Source organism: Pseudophryne corroboree, chromosome 6 (assembly GCF_028390025.1).
Source record: "Pseudophryne corroboree isolate aPseCor3 chromosome 6, aPseCor3.hap2, whole genome shotgun sequence".
NCBI classification, from domain to species: domain Eukaryota; kingdom Metazoa; phylum Chordata; class Amphibia; order Anura; family Myobatrachidae; genus Pseudophryne; species Pseudophryne corroboree.
In genome coordinates, this window is record NC_086449.1 from 57,086,603 (window position 1) to 57,107,749 (window position 21,147).

At 46.5% G+C, this 21,147-nt stretch overlaps 1 protein-coding gene across 1 annotated transcript in view; it reads right to left on the minus strand.

Moving 5' to 3' along the window:
* LOC134936120 (complement C3-like) overlaps positions 1-21,147 on the minus strand; it is a 192,289-nt gene that overhangs the window by 62,272 nt on the left and 108,870 nt on the right. The window contains exons 21-25 of the mRNA XM_063931029.1: positions 3,316-3,522; positions 2,485-2,551; positions 1,488-1,574; positions 1,198-1,401; positions 4-79 (exon numbers count right to left, since the gene is read on the minus strand). Coding sequence (XP_063787099.1) covers positions 4-79; positions 1,198-1,401; positions 1,488-1,574; positions 2,485-2,551; positions 3,316-3,522 — 641 coding nt within the window. The remainder of the gene's footprint in view (positions 1-3; positions 80-1,197; positions 1,402-1,487; positions 1,575-2,484; positions 2,552-3,315; positions 3,523-21,147) is intronic.

A 21,147-nucleotide genomic window follows, 5' to 3' on the forward strand; every position in this document is an offset into this window, starting at 1 on the left:
TACCATGTGCTGGATGGAGAATTGATCCAAGCGGCATATGAGGAGTCTGGTTTACAAAATGCCTTCTGACTGACGATACCTGTTTTAAAGACAAAGGAAAAATGGTGGCATTCTAAAATCATAGGGAGGTGGTGATCACTTACACAGGGGAAATAAGTCGCGGTGTGTTGATCTTAACTCACATTTGATGGGATGTAATGCGGCCAAAGTTCGGCGGCCATGCGGGATGCTGGCCGAACTCGGCTGTTTTTTAAAGGGGCAATCACTTACAAGGCATGGTTTTGCCTTGTACGTGATTGCCCCTTTTAAAAAAAGATCCAAGTTTGGCCATCATCCTGCACGGCCGCCGAACTTGGGCAACATTACATCCCGCCCGGGTAGTGTGTATATATACACACACAAATACCCTTATTACATGCTAGTTAATCTATAGCAGCATCTCACAGTAGAACTCCTGTCAATGGAAACAAAATAAATAACAATATAAAAAACAAAACCAAAGGGGCGCTATAATAATAATAATTTCAAAAGTCCATGATTGACTTGGACTGGTTAAAAAAATGTCCATATGTGAGTACTGGTTGACTTGGATTTGGTCTTATTCCAGAATTGAAGTTTTCTTCATCAGAACTTGAGCCACTGAAAATAAACACGATGAGTCGATCAATCTGTAATATACCCTCTCACCAGAAACACCTCAGACATGGCTCAGACAGCCTCTTAATACTTAAATATCTGAATACTTTTAATTCATGATACAAATATTTAAAAAAAAATTAATTTAAAGAACTTCTTATATCATAATTAAAAGGTATCACAAAAACAACTTCCAACAGTAACAGATGTCGTTTCCCACCAACACCCCAATGGGGGTGTGAGCTCTATGGTGTGACGTATGGATATAGAAACCAAAAATAAGGGGCTAATTTATTGAGTGATGAAACTCGTTGCATATGACAAATCAGCTCCCAACTGTCAAGTGTTCAGCTCTCAACTGTCATGTCTTTGAAAAATGACAGTTGGGAGCTGTTACCCTTGTAAATCATTAATCCTTCTGCCACGCCCATATTCATTAACAACTCAAACTTGTTCATATACTTTGTTCAAGAGCATGAGACAGAGACACCATCTATTGTCTCACCCGGTCACCACAATGGAATGCCAGTTTCTTATCTTAGCTTGTATGGGCTGTCTCACCATTTCTGATGTACTGTATGGCTTGTTCCCGGCGTTGTACGCCTACTCTCTCCCATTGGCCAGTAGAATCCAGGAAATGTGTAGCAATTACAGTTGGAGTCAAACTCATCATGTTCTGTTCCCCGCATCCAAAAGGAGCTGTGATCAGGTGATTGATGTTGGCACCATCGATGGATTTCTCCACCATTTCACTAACTGGAGTTCCTGCAGGGAGAACACAGCTATGAGACCAGACCTGGGAATAAAACAATGAGACCTGGTACACGGTTTATAACATTTCAAATGTTTACCTTGTATGGTGACGATGGTTTCACTTTCTGTTTTGGGAACAATATTTTTGGCATCCACAGATGGGATTAATTCTTCTTGTAACCCACCTGTATTAAAGACATTTTACATTACATAACATGCTCTGTCAAAACTGTTGCTTCTCACAACACCACCAAAAAAATAAAAATAATAATTAAAACACAACTGGTTTTATTGACATTAATTATCTAATTGCAAAATAGCAGACGTATGGCTCAAAAATCACTATGGTGGCACTATATCTCAAAAGCACAGGTTATTGCACAGAAAAGAGTAAGGCCCACCAGATTTAAAGTGCCAATTCATTTTAAGGCAAAATCAGGTTGGCTTTAACTTAAAACTTATTGCAGCCTTTAATCTAGCAGCTAACTTGGCCAAAATAGTGTCAGTGCCCATAAATCACAGACTATTACATTTGGGGCTAAGAATGCTCCTTATTAAGGTGTACATTTATCAAAGTTTGTAGATAGACAAAGTGGAGAGAGATAAGAAAAAAACAACCAATCAGCTGCCAACTCATTTTTCAGGCTGTGTTTGAAAAATGACAGTTATAAGGTGATTGGCTGGTATTCTGAACAGTGCACTGGCTCATCTAAATACCCTATTGCCAGGTGAGATTACCAATTAATGACAAAATAGATAAGAGGGTAAATTATTAAGGGTGTTCTATGCTACTTGAAACAATCCTGTCTGAAAGCAGCATCCCATCTGCATCTGTGCACTACAAATAATCACACAGACTCCCCTAGTCTGTGGAAGGATCTCTTTAGAGTGGAAAGATGCACTACACATTGATATGTACCTGGTGGAACGTCATAGTGAGGTGCATTGGTGGAGAACCAAGGACCTTTGTGCACTTCATAATTTATGTCCAATATTTATAAACTGACATAAACTATCTTATTGGAATGATACTATTATCATAATACAATTATATATTTTACAATTATGAAACTGAAAGTGAGTGGAAATACAGACCTTTGCCTTTTGTTTCTGGATCCAATACCACTGATTTCAAAATCTCTGTTACGCGTCTTCCTTCCGGCTGAAACAAAAGAGGTGTTATTCAGGGTCTGAGACTCCAGGTCAACAACAAAAAGGTCGACACACCTTAGGTCGACACCAATTGGTCGACACACCTTAGGTCGACACGGACAAAAGGTCGACATGGACAAAAGGTCGACATGGAAAAAAGTCAACATGAGTTTTTTTATGTTTTTTTGGTGTCGTTTTCTTCGTAGAGTGACCGGGAACCCCAATTAGTGCACCGCGTCCCCTCGCATGGCTCGCTTCGCTCACCATGCTTCGGGCATGGTGCCTTCACTTCGCTCGGCACAGATTACCGTTCCAATCGTAGTCCACGTGGATAGTTAAGTATAAAAAGGTTCCAAAAAAAGAAAAAAATTGTGAAAAACTCATGTCGACCTTTTTCCATGTCGACCTTGTTCCTGTTGACCTTTTGTCCATGTCGACCTTTTGTCCATGTCGCCCTAAGGTGTGTCGACCAATTGGCGTCGGCCTAAGGTGTGTCGACCTTTTTGTTGTCGACCTGGAGTCCGGATACCGTTATGCATTTGAGAGATGTGTAGTGGAGTCTCTAAGCTGGAATGATGAAGACTAATGTGATGTACTGATCACCGATCACTTGCAATCTATTGGCAAGACAATTAAATAGGTTTGTAATTTAGAGCAATTATTGTTTGTGTTTATATTGTTATAATAAATAAATAAATATTAAATATTGTTACTTCTCAGTGATACTATATTCCCAAAAGCAAGTGGAGCAACACAATGATCTTCATTACTCACCACGACCTTCAGCCTCTTCTTGACCCCATCTGCGACTAACCGACCAGCTGCCTTCACCTCAACATCATGAAAGCCCAAAGTTAGCGGCACAATGATAAATGGGACAGCCACTGATGATTCAGGTTCGATGTGGACATCTTGGCGGTACTTCTTTTTACCGGTGGAGAGGCTGCAGAAGTTTTCATTATAAGTCCACTCCACGCGCACCTACAGTACACCAAATATAAACATTGAACTTGAAAGCCATAAACATTGATTTCAGCAATCATCACTGTTGTAAAGCAAAGACTCACTGGGTCTAATTCTGAGTTGATCGCAGCAGCAAATTTGTTAGCAGTTGGGCAAAACCATGGGGGTCATTCCGAGTTGATCGTTCACTAGCAGTTTTTAGCAGCTGTGCAAATGCTATGCCGCCGCCCACTGGGAGTGTATTTTTGCTTAGCAGAAGTGCGAACGAATGTATCGCAGAGCGGCTACAAAAAACCTACTCAACGCTTGCGATCACTTCAGACTGTTCAGTTCCTGTTTTGACGTCACAAACCCGCCCAGCGTTCGCCCAGCCACGCCTGCGTTTTTCCGAACACTCCCTGAAAATGGTCAGTTGACACCCAGAAACGCCCACCTCATGTCAATCACTCTGTGGCCACCAGTGCGTCTGAAATGCTTTGCTAGACCCTGTGCAAAACTACATCGTTAGTTGTGGCCGCACAATGCGCATGCGCATTTCGCTGCATACGCATGCGCAGAACTGAAGTTTTTTAGCCTGATCGCTGCGCTGCGAACAAATGCAGCTAGCGATCGACTCGGAATGACCACCTATGTGCAGAGAGAGTTAAATTTGGGTGGGGTGTGTTCAAACTGAAATCTAAATTGCAGTGTAAAAATAAAAGTCAGTATTTACCCTGCACAGAAACAATATAACCCAAATCTAACTCTACCTGCACATGTTATATCTGCCCCCCTGCAGTGCACATGGTTTTGCCCAACTGCTAACAAATTTGCTTTTGCGATCAACTCTGAATTACCCCCATTGTACTTTTTAAAAAGGCAAGGGTCGGATGTACCATTAGTAAAAGTGGGGTAAAACCTACATTTAATGAGGTTTACCACAATACATATGTCTCACCATATCTACTAAAAAGTTCTGCAGCAGATATTGGAGATACATGCTACAGGCCCCCAACACAGCAGTCCCCATATAATTTTATAGGGCTGCAACGTGCCTATATGCATCGAGCTGCAGAAAGTGAAATGACAGTTTTTGAAGGAGATGCATGGACAAGGTACCGGTGGTCATGTGAAGAAACACCAGAATCCTGACACCACTCGGAAGACCGACTGCCAACATCCCAAAGGTAGGTATCAGGGTACCTGTTAGGGTTAGGGCCCTGTGGGGGGAGGGTTAGGGTTAGGCACTAGGGGGGGTAACTAGCAGAATAAAAATACTTACCCCTCTGACATCGGGAATTCGAAATTGGGATGCCGGTGTCAGTTATGTGACCACCGGCATCCCGACGAGTGGTAGATCATACTGAACCCTTTTGAAGGTTTGCAGCAATATATTTGGAATCCCATAAGTATCAAAAAGGTCTGCAGCAGATATCAGCAAGTGCCATGGAATTCCATGTGGTTGCAATATGCCCATTGGCAGCTTGTGAATGGGCTTGGGATGGCATTAAGACTCCTGAGTCATAAACTCGGGATTAATTTAATCACCATGACAGTTCTGTATCACGTTAAAAATTCCAGATATGCATGAAAATAGAGGTGGGACGTATCGCAACAAATTGCAGGATGTGTAAATTTTCAGATGAAAATTGCAATATAACCGGCCCGCCTTTGGGGTATATGCAATTCCGGGCGAATCGCGGCATTTTTTCGCCCGTTTTTAAATTCGACACAATTCGACCGTCGAATTCCAGCCGAAAAACGGACCAATTGACGGATAAGTGCGTCCTGGATACGACTTTTCCGACGGCACAAAAATCGTTAAAAAACCCGAAAAAAAATTGCGTGGGGTCCCCCCTCCTAAGCATAACCAGCCTCGGGCTCTTTGAGCCGGTCCTGGTTGTAAAAATAGGGGGGAAAAATTGACATGGGATCCCCCGTATTTTTAGAACCAGCACCGGGCTCTGCGTCCGGTCCTGGTGCAAAAAATATGGGGGACAAAAGACGTAGGGGTCCCCCGTATTTTTTACAGCAGCACCGGGCTTCACTAGCTGGGGAGATAATGCCACAGCCGGGGGACACTTTTATATCGGTCCCTGCGGCCGTGGCATTAAAACCCCAACTAGTCACCCCTGGCCGGGGTACCCTGGAGGAGTGGGGACCCCTTAAATCAAGGGGTCCCCCCCCTCCAGCCACCCAAAGGCCAGGGGTGAAGCCCGAGGCTGTCCCCCCCATCCAAGGGCTGCGGATGGGGGGCTGATAGCCATGTGTAAAAATTAAAGAATATTGTTTTTTTGCAGCAGAACTACAAGTCCCAGCATGCTTCCCCGCAAGCTGGTACTTGGAGAACCACAAGTACCAGCATGCAGGGGTAAAACGGGCCCGCTGGTACCTGTAGTTCCACTGCAAAAAAAATACCCAATTAAAACAGGACACATGACATAATGGAGAACAAAAATTTTGAGGATAAAATAGGGAAAGATCAAGAACCACTTCCTCCTAGTGCTGAAGCTGCTGCCACTAGCCATGACATAGATGATGAAATGCCATCAATGTCGTCTGCCAAGGCGATACCCAATGTGATAGTAGAGGGCATGTAAAATCCAAAAAGCCAAAGTTCAGTAAAAAGCCCCCCAAAAAACAAATTTAAATGGTCTGAGGAGAAATGTAAACTTGCCAATATGCCATTTACAACACAGAGTGGCAAAGAACGGCTGAGGCCCTGGCCTATATTCATGACTAGTGGTGCAGATTCACATGATGATGGAAGCCCTCATCCTCCCGCTAGAAAAATTAAAAGAGTTAAGCTGGAAAGAGCACAGAAAAGAACTGTGCGTTCTGAGATGTTATTACAAATCCCCAAGGAGAGTCCAAGTGTTGGCGGTTGTGATGCCTGACCTTTCCAACACTGGACGGGAAGAGGTGGCTCCTTCCACCATTTTCACGTCCCCTGCAAGTGCTGGAAGGAGCACCCACAGTCCAGTTCCTGATATTGAAATTGAAGATGTCACTGTTGAAGTACATCAGGATGAGGATATGGGTGTTGCTGGCGCTAAGGAAAAAGTGGACAATGAGGATTCTGATGGTGATGTGGTTTGTTTAAGTCAGGTACCGGGGGAGACACCTGTTGTCCGTGGGATGAAGAAGCCCATTGCCTGGGCAAACTACCAAAGAACCACCTCTTTGGTGTGGAATTATTTCTCCACAAATCCGGACAACAGGTGTCAAGCCATCTGTTGCCTCTGTCAATCTGTAATAAGTAATGTTAACCACCTAGGAACATCCTCCCTTATATGTCACCTGCAGCGCATTCATCATAAGTCAGTGTGAAGTTGTGAAACTTTGGGTAAGAGCATAAGCAGTCCAATGACACCTAAATCCCTTCTTCCTCCTGTACCCAAGCTCCTGCAAGCCACACCACCAACTCCCTCAATGTAAACTTCCTCCTCAGTCAGGAACGTCAGCAGTCCTGCAGGCCATGTCACTGTCAAGACTGAGAAGTCCTCTCCTAATCAGGATTCTCCCGGAGGATCCTTGAGTGGTATGCCTGCTGTTGCTGCCGCTGCTGTTATTGCTGCTGGGAGTCAATTGTCATCCCAGAGGGGAAGTTGGAAGACCACTTGTAGTACTTCAACTAAGCAATTGACTGTCCAACAGTCCTTTGTGAGGAAGATGAAATATGACAGCAGTCATACTTTTGCAAAGCGGATAACTGAGGCCTTGACAGCGATGTTGGTGTTAGACGTGCGTACGGTATCCACCATTAGTTCAGTGGGACTTAGAGAATTGTTTGAGGTACTGTGTACCTGGTATCAAATCCCATCTAGGTTCCACTTCTCTAAGCAGGCGATACCGAGATTGTATACAGACGTCAGAAAAAGAGTCACCAGTGTCCTACAAAATGCGGTTGTATCCAGTGTCCACTTAACCACGGATATGTGGACTAGTGGAACAGGGCAGACTAAGGACTATATGACTGTGACAGCCCACTGGGTAGATGTATGGCCTCCCACAGCAACAACAGCAGTGGCACCAGTAGCAGCATCTCGCAAATGCCAACTCGTTCCTAGGCAGGCTACGCTATGTATCACCGCTTTCCTTAAGAGGGACACAGCTGACAACCTCTTACAGGGGTGTGCAGGAGATGCTGTCGGTGGCCTCAAAAATTGCGGGACACTTTCGACATTCTGCCACCACGTGCCGAAGACTGGAGCGACAGCAAAAATTCCTGAACCTGACCTGCCATCAACTGAAGCAAGAGGTGGTAACGAGGTGGAATTCAACACTCTATATCAGTGTTTTTCAACCACTGTGCCGTGGCACACTAGTGTGCCCTGAGCAGTCTCCAGGTGTGCCGCCATAGAAGCACAGCCAGGCCCGTCAGTGTTTTGCCGCTACTGACGCCCTGAACGATCAATACTGGTAGGTTTAGTGGTTGAAAAGTCAGTTCTAATTTTGGGCTCTTCTGGCTTTCTCAGATGTGCCTCAGGTGTTACCTATGGAGAAGCTGCGAAATGACATCCTAGGACACGCAACTTCACCATGCATCACCATTACATTTCAATGTGCCTTGGCAATATTTTCATCTTTTTCAGTGTGCCGCGAGTTGTAAAAGGTTGAAAATCTCTGCTCTATATGCTTCAGAGAATGGAGGAGCAGCAAAAGGCAATTAAAGCCTATATATCCCCCTACTATATAGGCAAAGGAGGGGGAATGCACCTGACTCAAGTGCAGTGGAGAATGATTTCTGTCTTGTGCAAGGTTCTCCAACCCTTCGAACTTGCCACACGTGAAATCAGTTCAGACACTGCCAGCTTGAGTCAGGTCATTCCCCTCATCAGGCTTTTGCAGAAGCAGCTGGATAAATTGAAGGAGGAGCTAAGATGGAGCGATTCCGCAAAGTATGTTGGACTTGTGGATGGAGCCCTTCATTCACTTTGCCAGGATTCAAGGGTGGTCAATCTGTTGAAATCAGAGCACTACATTTTGGCCACCATGCTCAATCCTAAATTTAAAGCCTATGTTGTATCTCTATTTCCAGCAGACACAAGTCTGCAGAGGTGCAAAGACCTGCTGGTGAGTAAATTGTCAACTCAAGCGGAATGTGACCCGTCAACAGCTCCTCCTTCAATTTCTCCCGCCACTGGGGCTGCAAGGAAAAGGATAAAATTTCCTAGCCCACCCACTGGCGGTGATGCAGGGAAGTCAGGAGCGAGTGCTGACATCTGGTCCGGACTGAAGGACCTGCCAACGATTGCTGACATGTCTGTTGTCACTGCATATGATTCTGTCACCATTGAAAGAATGGTGGAGGATTATATGAGTGACAGCATCCAAGTAGGCATGTCAGACAGTCCGTACGTATACTGGCAGGAAAAAGAGGCAATTTGGAGGCCCTTGCACAAACTGGCTTTATTTTACCTAAATTGCCCCCCCTCCAGTGTGTACTCCAAAAGAGTGTTTAGTGCAACCGGTTACCTTGTCAGCGATCAGCGTAGAAGGTTACTTCCACAAAATGTGGAGAAGATGATGTTCATCAAAACAAATGATAAATTCCTCGGGGAAGACCTTTACCAGCAGTTGCCTCCAGAAAGTACACAGGCATCTGTGATGGTGGATTCCAGTGGGGACGAATTAATACTCTGTGAGGAGTAGGAAGTACACAGTGAAAGGGGTGAGGAATCAGAGGGTGAGGTCGACATCTTGCCTTTGTAGAGCCAGTTTGTGCAAGGAGAGATTGATTGCTTCATTTTTTGGTGGGGGCCCAAACAAACCAATAATTTCAGCTACAGTCGTGTGACAGACCCTGTCGCTGAAACGATTGGTTTGTTAAAGTGTGCATGTCCTGTTTATACAACAAAAGGGTGGGTGGGAGGACAATTCCATCTTGCACCTCTTTTTCTTCTTATCATCATCTGCTGTTTGGGGACTATTTTTTAAAGTGCCATCCTGTCTGACACTTCCGTATATGTTCAGTGGTACTGCGATTTAATTCCAGTGATTTGGAGGTATAATTCCAGGGATTTTGCCATTTAATTCCAGTGATTTGGATGTATAATTCCAGTTATTTGAATTTATAATTCCAGTGATTTGGCAGTATAATTCCAGTGATTTTGCCATTTAATTCCAGTGATTTGGCCATATAATTCTAGTGATTTGGACATATAATTTCAGTGATTTGGACATATAATTCCAGTGATTTGGACGTCTAATTCCAGTGATTTTGCCATTTAATTCCAGTGATTTGGACGTATAATTCCAGTGATTTGGACATATAACTCCAGTGATTTGGAAATATAATTCCAGTGATTTTGCCATTTAATTACAGTGATTTGGACGTATAATTCCAGTGATTTGTACGTATAATTCCAGTGATTTGGACACATAATTCCAGTGGGAATTGTTTGTGTCGCTTGGCTCAGTCATACAGCTACCTCATTGCACCTCTTCGACATCTTTGCATGAGGTGCTGTTTGGGGCCTAGTTTTTGAAAAGTGCCATCCTGTCTGACGCTGCTTTATGAGTCCAAGGGTACTGCTGTATTAGTCCTTTGGGTACTACCGTATAAATCCACCAATTGCAGAATTTTTTTAAAACGACAGGAGCGTGCTGGAGATACTTTCAGTGGACCGAACAATTGCGGCCCACTCTCGACATTCAGCCACTGCGTGACACTACTAGATGGGCTAGGTGGTTGTGTCGCTTAGCTTAGGCATACAGCAACCTCGATGCACCTTTTTTTCTTCTTTGCATCATGTGCTGTTTGGGGCCTTTTTTTGATATCTGCCCTCCTGTCTGCCACTGCAGTGCCACTCCTAGATGGGCCAATTGTTTGTGTCGCTTGACTAAGTTATACAGCTACCTCATTGCACCTCTTCTACATCTTTGCATGAGGTGCTGTTTGGGGCCTAGTTTTTGAAAAGTGCCATCCTGTCTGACACTGCAGTGCCACTCCTACATGGGCCAGGTGTTTGTGCCGCACACTTGTGTCGCTTAGCTTAGTCATACAGCCACCTTGGTGCAACTTTTAGGCTTAAAAACAATATTGTGAGGTGTGAGGTATTCAGAATAGACTGGAAATGAGTGGAAATGAATGTTATTGAGGTTAATAATACCGTAGGAGCAAAATTACCCCCACATTCTGTGATTTTAGCTGTTTTTATGTTTTTTTCAAAAATCATCCAGATCCAAAACCAAAACACGAAAGGGTGGTTTTAGCAAAACCAAGCCAAAACCAAAACACGAAAGTGGAAGTAGAACCAAAAAAAAAAACCACGAAAAGTGCCAGCCGCACATCTCTACTGTAAGCAAGATCTGCTACCTTGTAGTTCTGTAAGAAGTTTATGAGAAACAAAAACAGCTAATCTCTAACCGCTAAAACATGTGTCTTTGTATTGACAAGATAATATATGAGGTTTCCTTCTATTGTATACAACTGAACAATGAGGTGTTTCAAATTTAAGGCTAACATTCATCCTGTTACGCATAAGAATAGCAATGTGCTTGTGTATCGATTTATCTATATGGACTATCATAACTGTATATACAGTGCTCGAAGTAGGGCGGTATACGGCGGTATGGCATACCGTCACTTCTTCCACTGACCCAGAAGGTTTTTTTTATAATTAAATGAAAGAGTGTGCAGCAGGAGGCGAGGGAAGTGGCCATCCTGCTGCACATGGTGCTCCCGTCCCTGATCGGCGGCAGTGTAGAGCGCTGGACTAGCTCACAGCTGCCCATCTGCTCACTGCCGCCAGCCACCAGCTGCCCGCTGCTCACCACCGCCAGCTGCCCACCACTCACTGCCGCCAGCCACCAGCTGCCCGATGCTCACTGCCGCCCACCGCTCGCCGCCGCCAGCCACCAGCCGGCTGCCACCCGCCCGCAACAAATGGCGGTCAGAGGGACCTCACTGCACCAAAGGCCTCCTTTTCACCGCCGCTGCCCATGGGTGCCTCCGCCGACCACAGTCAGGTAATGTTCCCCTGCTTCCCTGCTGTCACTCTCTCTCCCTGCTGTCACTCTCTCTCCCTGTCATTAGTCTCCCTGTCCCTGTCCCTGCTGTCACTCTCTCCCTGCTGTCACTCTCTCTCCCTGCTGTCACTCTCTCCCTGTCCCTGCTGTCACTCTCCCTGTCCCTGCTGTCACTCTCTCTCTCCCTGATAGAAACATAGAAATATAGAAACATAGAATTTGACGGCAGATAAGAACCACTTGGCCCATCTAGTCTGCCCCTTTTTTTTATCCTTTAGGCAATCTCAACCCTTTTTGAACCTTAATTCTTAGTAAGGATATTCATATGCCTATCCCAAGCATGTTTAAATTGCTCTACAGTCTTAGCCTCTACCACCTCTGATGGGAGGCTATTCCACTTATCCACTACCCTTTCTGTGAAGTCATTTTTCCTTACATTTCCCCTGAAACCCCCCCCCCCTCCAGTCTCAGTGTATGTACTCGAGTTCTAATACTTCTCTTCCTTTGAAGAATGTTTCCCTCCTGAACTTTGTTAAGACCCTTGATATATTTGAAAGTTTCTATTATGTCCCCCCTTTCTCTTCTCTCCTCCATACTATACATGTGAAGATCTTTCAGCCTTTCCGGGTAAGTTTTGTGATGTAGGCAATGCACCATTTTAGTTGCCCTTCTTTGTACACTCTCTAATGTATTTATATCTTTCTGGAGATATGGTCTCCAGAACTGGACACAGTATTCCAGATGGGGACGCACCAATGACCTATACAGTGTAATTATCATTTCTTTTTTCCTGCTACTGATTCCTCTCCCTATGCAACCAAGCATCTGACTTGCCTTCCTCATTGCTTTGTTGCATTGCTTTCCTGCCTTCAAGTCACTTGAAATAGTGACTCCTAAATCCCTTTCCTCCTCAGTAGTTTCCATTATAGTACCCTTGATACTATATTTAGCCTTTGGGTTTTTGAGACCCAAGTGCATGATTTTGCATTTTTTAGCATTAAACTGTAGTTGCCACGTTCTTGACCAATTCTCAAGCCTATCTAAGTCATCAATCATTTGTTTTACACCTCCCGGTGTGTCTACCCTGTTGCATATCTTTGTATCATCTGCAAAAAGGCATACCTTCCCTTCAATACCATCTGCAATGTCACCAACAAAGATATTAAAGAGAACTGGACCAAGTACAGATCCCTGGGGAACTCCACTGGTAACATTTCCCTCCATAGATTGAACTCCATAGATGTCACTCTTTCTCCCTGTCGTTACTCTCCCTGTCCCTGTCCCTGCTGTCACTCTCTCTCTCCCTGTCCCTGCTGTCACTCTGGCTGTCCGTGCTGTCACTCTGGATCAAACCATGTGCTATAACGTGAATTTCGGCTCATTCAGTGTGCTAAAATGTGAATTTCGGCTCATTCAGTGTGCTATAATGTGAATTTTGGCTTATTCAGTGTGCTATAATGTGAATTTTGGCTTATTCAGTGTGCTATAATGTGAATTTTGGCTTATTCAGTGTGCTATAATGTGAATTTCGGCTCATACCGTGTGCTATAAGGTGAAAGAGGCACCAGTAATAGATAGTATAAGGGGTTCTACTACACTGGACATGCCCCCTTTTGGGTGATCACGCCCCTTTTCTGGAGCACTCGCATAACTGCATACTTAACTTTTCCATACCCCCACTTCAAAATTTCCACTTCAACCACTGTGTGTGTGTGTGTATATATATATATATATGTATATATACACATATTTTTTACCAGTTATTTATATGTGCGCACATGTTCTGCAGAATATTTGGCCATACACATCAGTCCCTGCCCAATGTGGAGCTTATAAAACCATGGGGTCCATTTACTAAGCCTAGGATGGAGATAATGAGTTTTATGGTAAGAACTTACCCTTGTTAAAACTCTTTCTGCGAGGTACACTGGGCTCCACAAGTCTGGACAATGGGATGTAGAGTAGGATCTTGATCCGAGGCACAAACAGACTCAAAGCTTTGACTGTTCCCAGAATGCACAGCGCCGCCTCCTATATCACCCCGCCTCCCAGCACAGGAGCTCAGTTTAGTTAACCAGCCCAATGCAGTAGCAGGAAAAGAGACGACAACGGTTAGTAGCCACATATACCACACTCTCATGACAAGAGAAGTGTCAGCGGCTAATGCCATATCAACCCAAAGAAGCTAAGTGCGTCAGGGTGGGCGCCTTGTGGAGCCCAGTGTACCTCGCATAAAGAGTTTTAACAAAGGTAAGTTCTTACCATAAAACTCGTTTTCTGCTGCGGGGTACACTGGGCTCCACAATTCTGGACAATGGGGATGTCCTAAAGCAGTTCCTTATGGGAGGGGACGCACTGTAGCGGGCACAAGAACCCGGCGTCCAAAAGAAGCATCCTGGAAAGCGGCAGTATCGAAGGCATAGAATCTTATGAACGTGTTCCCGGAGGACCATGTAGCCGCCTTGCACAATTGATCAAGGGTCGCACCACGGTGGGCCGCCCAAGAAGGTCCAACAGACCGAGTAGAATGGGCCGTAATGTGAGCAGGAGCTGACAGACCAGCCTTCACATAAGCATGTGCAATCACCATTCTAATCCATCTGGCCAGGGTCTGCTTGTGAGCAGGCCAGCCACGTTTGTGAAATCCAAACAAAACAAAGAGAGAATCAGATTTTCGAATAGAAGCAGTTCTCTTCACATAGATACAGAGAGCCCGTACCACATCCAAAGACCGCTCTTTGGGAGACAAATCAGGAGAGACAAAGGCTGGAACCACAATCTCCTGATTAAGGTGGAACGAAGAAACCACCTTAGGTAAATATCCGGGACGAGTCCTAAGAACCGCCCGGTCACGGTGAAAAACCAGATATGGGGAACTACAAGACAAGGCACCCAGATCCAACACTCTTCTAGCAGAGGCAAAAGCCAGCAAGAACACCACCTTAAGGGAAAGCCACTTAAGGTCAGCTGAACCAAGAAGTTCAAATGGAGGCTCCTGCAATGCCTCCAAAACCACCGACAAGTCCCAAGGAGCCACAGGCGGGACATAGGGAGGTTGGATACGCAACACACCCTGAGTGAAAGTATGAACATCAGGTAAAGTCGCAATTTTTCTCTGAAACCACACCGACAAGGCAGAAATATGAACCTTGAGGGAGGCCAGACGCAGGCCTAAATCTAGGCCTTGCTGCAGAAAAGTCAAAAGTTTGGCTGTATTAAACTTGAAAGCATCATAATTGTTAGATGCGCACCAAACAAAGTATGAATGCCAGACCCTATGGTAAATCCGAGCAGAAGCCGGTTTCTGGGCCCGCAACATAGTTTTAATGACCTCTTCAGAAAAATCCTTAGCCCTCAAGACTGAAGCTTCAAGAGCCACGCCGTCAAAGATAGCCGGGCTAGGTCCTGGTAGACACAAGGGCCCTGAACGAGGAAGTCTGGGCGTTGTGGAAGTAGAAGTGGACGCTCTGACGATAGGCCTTGCAGGTCTGAGAACCAGTGCCGTCTGGGCCACGCCGGAGCTATGAGAAGCAGATTTCCTTTTTCTTGCTTGAACTTCCGAATTACCCTGGGCAGGATTGACACCGGAGGAAACACGTACAGCAGCCGAAACATCCACAGTACCGCCAGCGCATCCACGATTGCTGCTTGAGGATCCCTTGTCCTTGCTCCGAAGCCCGGAAACTTGTGATTGTGTCGAGAAGCCATCAGATCCACATCTGGAAGACCCCACCTTTCCACGAGGAGTTGAAACACTTCTGGATGGAGGCCCCACTTGCCGGCATGCACGTCCTGACGACTGAGAAAGTCCGCTTCCCAATTCAGGACTCCCGGAATGAATATTGCCGATATTGCCGGTAGATGGCGTTCTGCCCACTGTAGAATCCGTGAGGCTTCCTTCATTGCCAAACGGCTTCGAGTGCCGCCTTGATTATTTATGTAAGCCACTGTGGTGGTGTTGTCCGACTGTACTTGAACAGGACGGTTCTGAATTAAATGCTGGGCCAGGTTCAACGCATTGAAGACCGCCCGCAACTCCAGAATGTTGATCGAGAGGAGAGATTCCTCCTTGGTCCACCGACCCTGTAAGGAGTGCTGCTCCTGCACCGCGCCCCAACCTCTTAGACTGGCATCTGTCATCAACAGGACCCAGTTGGATATCCAGAAGGGACGGCCCCTGCACAATTGTTGGTCCTGGAGCCACCAGAGTAGCGACAGACGGACCTCCGGAGTCAATGAGATCATGTGAGACCTGATCCGGTGAGGCAGGCCGTCCCACTTGGCTAGAATCAGCTTCTGGAGGGGGCGAGAATGGAATTGAGCATACTCCACCATGTCGAATGCTGACACCATGAGGCCCAGCACCTGCATAGCCGAATGTATCGACACTTGCGGACGAGAAAGGAAACAACGAATCCTGTCCTGAAGCTTCAAGACTTTCTCCTGAGACAAGAACAACCTCTGGTTGTGAGTGTCTAACAGCGCTCCCAGGTACACCATGCTCTGAGCAGGGACCAGGGAGGATTTCTTCCAGTTGATGAGCCACCCGTGGGCTTTTAGAAACCGGACCGTCATATCCAGATGACACAGGAGAAGATCTGGGGAATTTGCCAGGATTAACAAGTCGTCCAGATACGGCAGTATCCTGACCCCTTGACGGCGGAGTACCACCGTCATCACCGCCATAACTTTGGTGAAGACTCGCAGAGCCGTTGTTAAACCAAAAAGGTAACGCCCGAAACTGGCAATGGATGTTGCCAATAGCAAACCTCAGGTATTGTTGATGTGACACTGCTATAGGAATATGCAGGTAAGCATCCTGTATGTCCAAGGAGACCATGTAGTCCCCAGGTACCAAGGCCAGAACTATAGAGCGAAGGGTTTCCATACGGAACTTGGAAATCTTCACAAACCTGTTCAATGCCTTGAGGTTGAGAATGGGCCTGAGGACCCATTCAGTTTCGGTACTAGAAACAGCAGAGAATAGTACCCCCGGCCCCTCTGAGCAAGAGGCACCTGTACTACGACTCCTGTATCCAGGAGGGTCTGTACCACCGAGTGTAGAGTTTTTGCCTTTGTCCGGTCCAAAGGGACGTCTATCTGGCAAAATCGATGAGGGGGTCGGTTTTTAAAGGCAATGGCGTAACCTCGAGTGATGACTTCCCGTACCCAGGCATCTGAAGTGGTCTTCAACCATTCCTGGGTATACCCTAGAAGCCGGCCTCCCACCCTGGGATCCCCCAGGGGGAGGCCCGCCTCGTCATGCGGCAGGCTTATCGTCTTGGCAGCTGGCTGATGGGCAGCCCAGGCTCTTTTGGGCTTTGGCTTACCAGGTTTGGAAGTGCGGGCCTGCTTATGGTACGCCTGACCTTTTGCTTTACTTGAAGGACGAAAGGGTCGAAAGGACGTGCCTTTAGCCTTCGACATAGAAGGAGCGGTATTAGGTAGACAGGCAGTTTTGGCAGTAGCCAAGTCAGCTACTATCTTATTTAAGTCCTCACCAAACAGAATATCTCCCTTGAAAGGGAGTACCTCCAGGGTTTTTCTAGAGTCCAGATCCACAGACCAGGATCTCAGCCACAATATCCGGCTAGCCAGAACTGACATAGTAGAGGCCTTGGCTGCCAGGATACCGGCATCAGAAGCCGCCTCTTTAATATATCGAGAAGCTGTGACAATATATGTCAAGCAATGTCTAGCATGGTCAGAGGAGATTTCAGCTTCTAACTCCAAGGCCCATGCTTCAATCGCCTCAGAAACCCATGAAGCTGCAATAGTAGGCCTTTGTGCAGCACCCTTGAGAGTGTAAATCGCTTTTAGACAACCCTCCACACGTTTATCCGTAGGCTCTTTCAGAGACGTGATGGTAGTGACAGGTAGAGCTGAGGAAACCACCATCCTAGCCACATGTGAGTCCACTGGAGGAGGTGTTTCCCAATTCTTAGACAGCTCTGGCGCAAGGGGATAGCGAGCCAGCATCCTCTTTTGAGGCACAAACTTCGTACCCTGGTTTTCCCAGGGTTCCTGACGTATATCCACTAGGTGATCAGAGTGAGGTAAAACCTGTTTAACCACCTTCTGACGCTTGAACCTATCTGGTTTCTTAGGAAGCACGGATGGCTCAGGATCATCCGTAATCTGCAGAATTAACTTAATCGCCTCCAAAAGGTCAGGAACATCCACATGTAAACTACCCTCCCCATCAGCCGTATCTGAGTCAGAACCTGTGGGGTCAGTGTAAGTGCCGTCCTCATCAGACGAGGTGTCAGTGACAGCAGTGGATTGTGAGGAGACGAGCGCTCGCTTAGAGGACCTCTTGGACTTAGGCGAGCGTTGGTTTGGTCAGACTTTTTAGTAGTCAAGGACTGGTTCAACTTCTTTAATTGAGCAGATAAATCGTCCGCCCACGGCGCGTTAGCTGCAGGGCCCACATACGGTTGTACCGGCATTGGGGGTGTTAGTTTATGAACTAGCGTATGCAGAAGCGTGGAAAAAGCAGCACACGGTGGGTCAGTAAGTGCCTCCGTTGTCACAGTCCCACTGGGGGGCAAGGAGCCCCCAGAACCAGAGCCCACAGCTGCTATATTCTCCTCATATGTGCCTGTGGCTTCAGCAACACCAGCAGTGTGTTCCGCCCCAGAACCGTTACCCTCAGAAGCAGACATGATATAACTTGCAGTATCAGGTAACACAGTACAATTATCAGCAGCACAATATCCCAAACCCAAACCCCTGGGCAGTGTAGTCAGCACTAGCAGAGATAAAGGAGAGATATGGTGACCAAATCACAGAGAAAAATACGTAATACAGTATATCTTTGTGAAAATCCTATATTAGATAACACCTGACCAGAGCCGGCCCTAACCAATATGATGCCCTAGGCAAGATTTTGGCTGGTGCCCCCTAGCACCACCACTGGTTCCGCCTCTGACCTTGTACCTCTTTCCCAGCACCATCACCCCTCACCCATAGTAGTCCTTATTTTGGGGTTTGTACCCCCTATATTTTAAATAGGAACAGTTCGCACATTTGGCGCACAGGCCAAAAAGGAGTGTGTTTTTGCTGGCAAGGGGCATGGCCACACAATAGTAACCCCAATTCCTATTATGCCACACAGTACTGCAACTTTATTCACATTTGATCATGCAATAGTGTCCATAATTTATATTACATCCCACAGTAGTATCACTTTACCTTATAAATGTTACTCCTCACAGTAGAGCCCCTTATTCACATTACATCACACTGAATTGCTCCTTATTCACATTACAACACCCCCTATCGCTCTTTATTCACATTAGACGACACAGTAGTGCCCTTTCTATACACAACGCCACATAGTAGAGAACCTTATACACATAATGCCACACATTAGTAATGCATTTATACACATAATTCCACACAGTAATGCCCCTTACACATATGAGATACATTATTAATGTCCTTATAAACATAATGCGCCTTACACATTATGACAACCTTTATTAATGCCCTTTTACACATAATGTCCCTTACACATATGCCGTACATTATTAATGCCCTTATACGTAAAATGACATGCATAGTGCCCCCTACACATTTGCTGCACATTATTAGTGCCCCTATACACATAATGACACACATTCAGTAGTACCCTGTTACACATATGCCACACATTATTAATGCCCTTATACACATAATGACACACAGTGCCCCTTACACATATGTTGTACATCATTAATGCATTTTTACATGACACACATAATGCTCCTTACACATATTCCGAACACTACTGCACAGCCAACCCACTCACATGCACACATCACTCACACTGCCACTAACACTGTGACCTCTGCCTCTGCTTGGAAACAGATGTGTCCTCATAAATCTTGCCTCAATGCTAACGTCGGGCACCTTTTTTTTTTAATGAAAATGCATCTTATTTGGATTGGTATGTGGCTAGCGTGCACAAGCAGCTTCTGCTGATTAAAATTATATGTAGCATGCCTATATACTGTGTAAGACTGTGGCTGTATCTGCATATGAAATGCTACACACAGAATATAGGCATGCCGCATATCATTTTAATCAGCAGAAGCTGCTGATGCCCCATGGCATATCAAATGCCCTAGGCAATTGCCTAGTTTGCCTATGCCTATGGCCAGCTCTGCACCTGACGCACCAAGCCCCCTCAGGTTATAGAATATAGGTAGTGTTCACTCTAGGCTGTTTTAGCAGGGCGCCGCGCCCTGCCCGTTTTTTAGCAGGCAAAACCCGCCCTGCCCCTTTTGCGGCGCCCTGCTAGAACAGCCGCCCGCTTCCTGCCCTCCCGGCGTGTATAGATGCCGTGCGCATGCGCGCGGCATCCATTCACGCATTGGGAGAGGGCTGGGGGAAGCCCAGCACCGACGGAGGTGCTGGGCACGCCCCCAACAGTGACGTCGCCGGCCACAGATGCTCTCTATAGTAGCGTCTGTGGGCCGCCCGGCCCCTAAAATGACGTAGGTGTGGCCACGCCCCCTAATTTGCGCGGCAGTGCCCCGTTTCGGGTGCGCACGCGGCTTCGCCGCGCAAGCGCACATGTGCCCCCGGAGTCCGGCGCCCTGCCCCTTTTCACTCCTAGAGTGAACACTATATAGGGATAGCAAGTTGAGTGAAAGACACGAGATGGACAACACTCAGCTATCAAATGCACACACAGAAAGTCACAGTTTGTACAATGCATAAATATTTCAGACAATAATACTGCACTGGACTAGCTTACACAGCTATATAACAGGAGATATAACAGTACACAGTAAGAACTGGATGTATATCACAGGGTAATTGTACTATAAAACCCTGAATAAATGCACTCTTTCTTAACTAATGTAAAGGCACAGCGCTGACAACCAGGTGGCTTTACATAGGAGGATTTGCCCAAGCAGTCCCAGGAACAGTGAGCTGAGGGATAATGGCGCCGCAGACACTGACTGGGAGTGAGGAAAAGACAGATATGCAGCTCCAGGGTGGGAACATTTGCGGGAAATGGCGCCCTGGGGCTGGGGGAGGGGCTTCAGGTCTAAGCCTTATCCCCCTTGCTGGCAAAACCACCGGTTACTGTGGGCGATATAAGAAGTGGTTTAGAGAGAAAACCCGACCTGCGCCCATGCCCTGGTGATCTAGTGGGATCGCCTGTACTGCCACAGTGTCCACCGCCAGCGCGCGCGGCCCGCCTACCACTGACCACGCCAGATCGCGATAAAGACCGGGTCCCGCGAGTGGGACCCACTTACCACCTCCCGAAGCGCGGTCACGTGATCCTGGAGAGCCCCAGCTGTGTGTGTCTAACATGAAGAAAACCGGAGCCTCCGCTGTAGGTACCCGGCAAACAGGGCTCGGGAGTTTACAGCGCCGCTGGGGAGAGCTGGAGCTGCAGCAGTGAATGTCACAAAACATTTACCACCGCTGCTGCCCTTGAAGTCTTCACTTTTTACCTCATGAAAAGCTTTTCTCAGGGCTGCTTGGAGCAGCCCCTCTGTTAAGTGCCTGCTTACTGCAGCACCAACTGACAAACTGAGCTCCTGTGCTGGGAGGCGGTGTGATATAGGAGGCAGCGCTGTGCATTCTGGGAACAGTCAAAGCTTTGAGTCTGTTGGTGCCTCGGATCAAGATCCTACTCTACACCCCATTGTCCAGACTTGTGGAGCCCAGTGTACCCCGCAGCAGAAA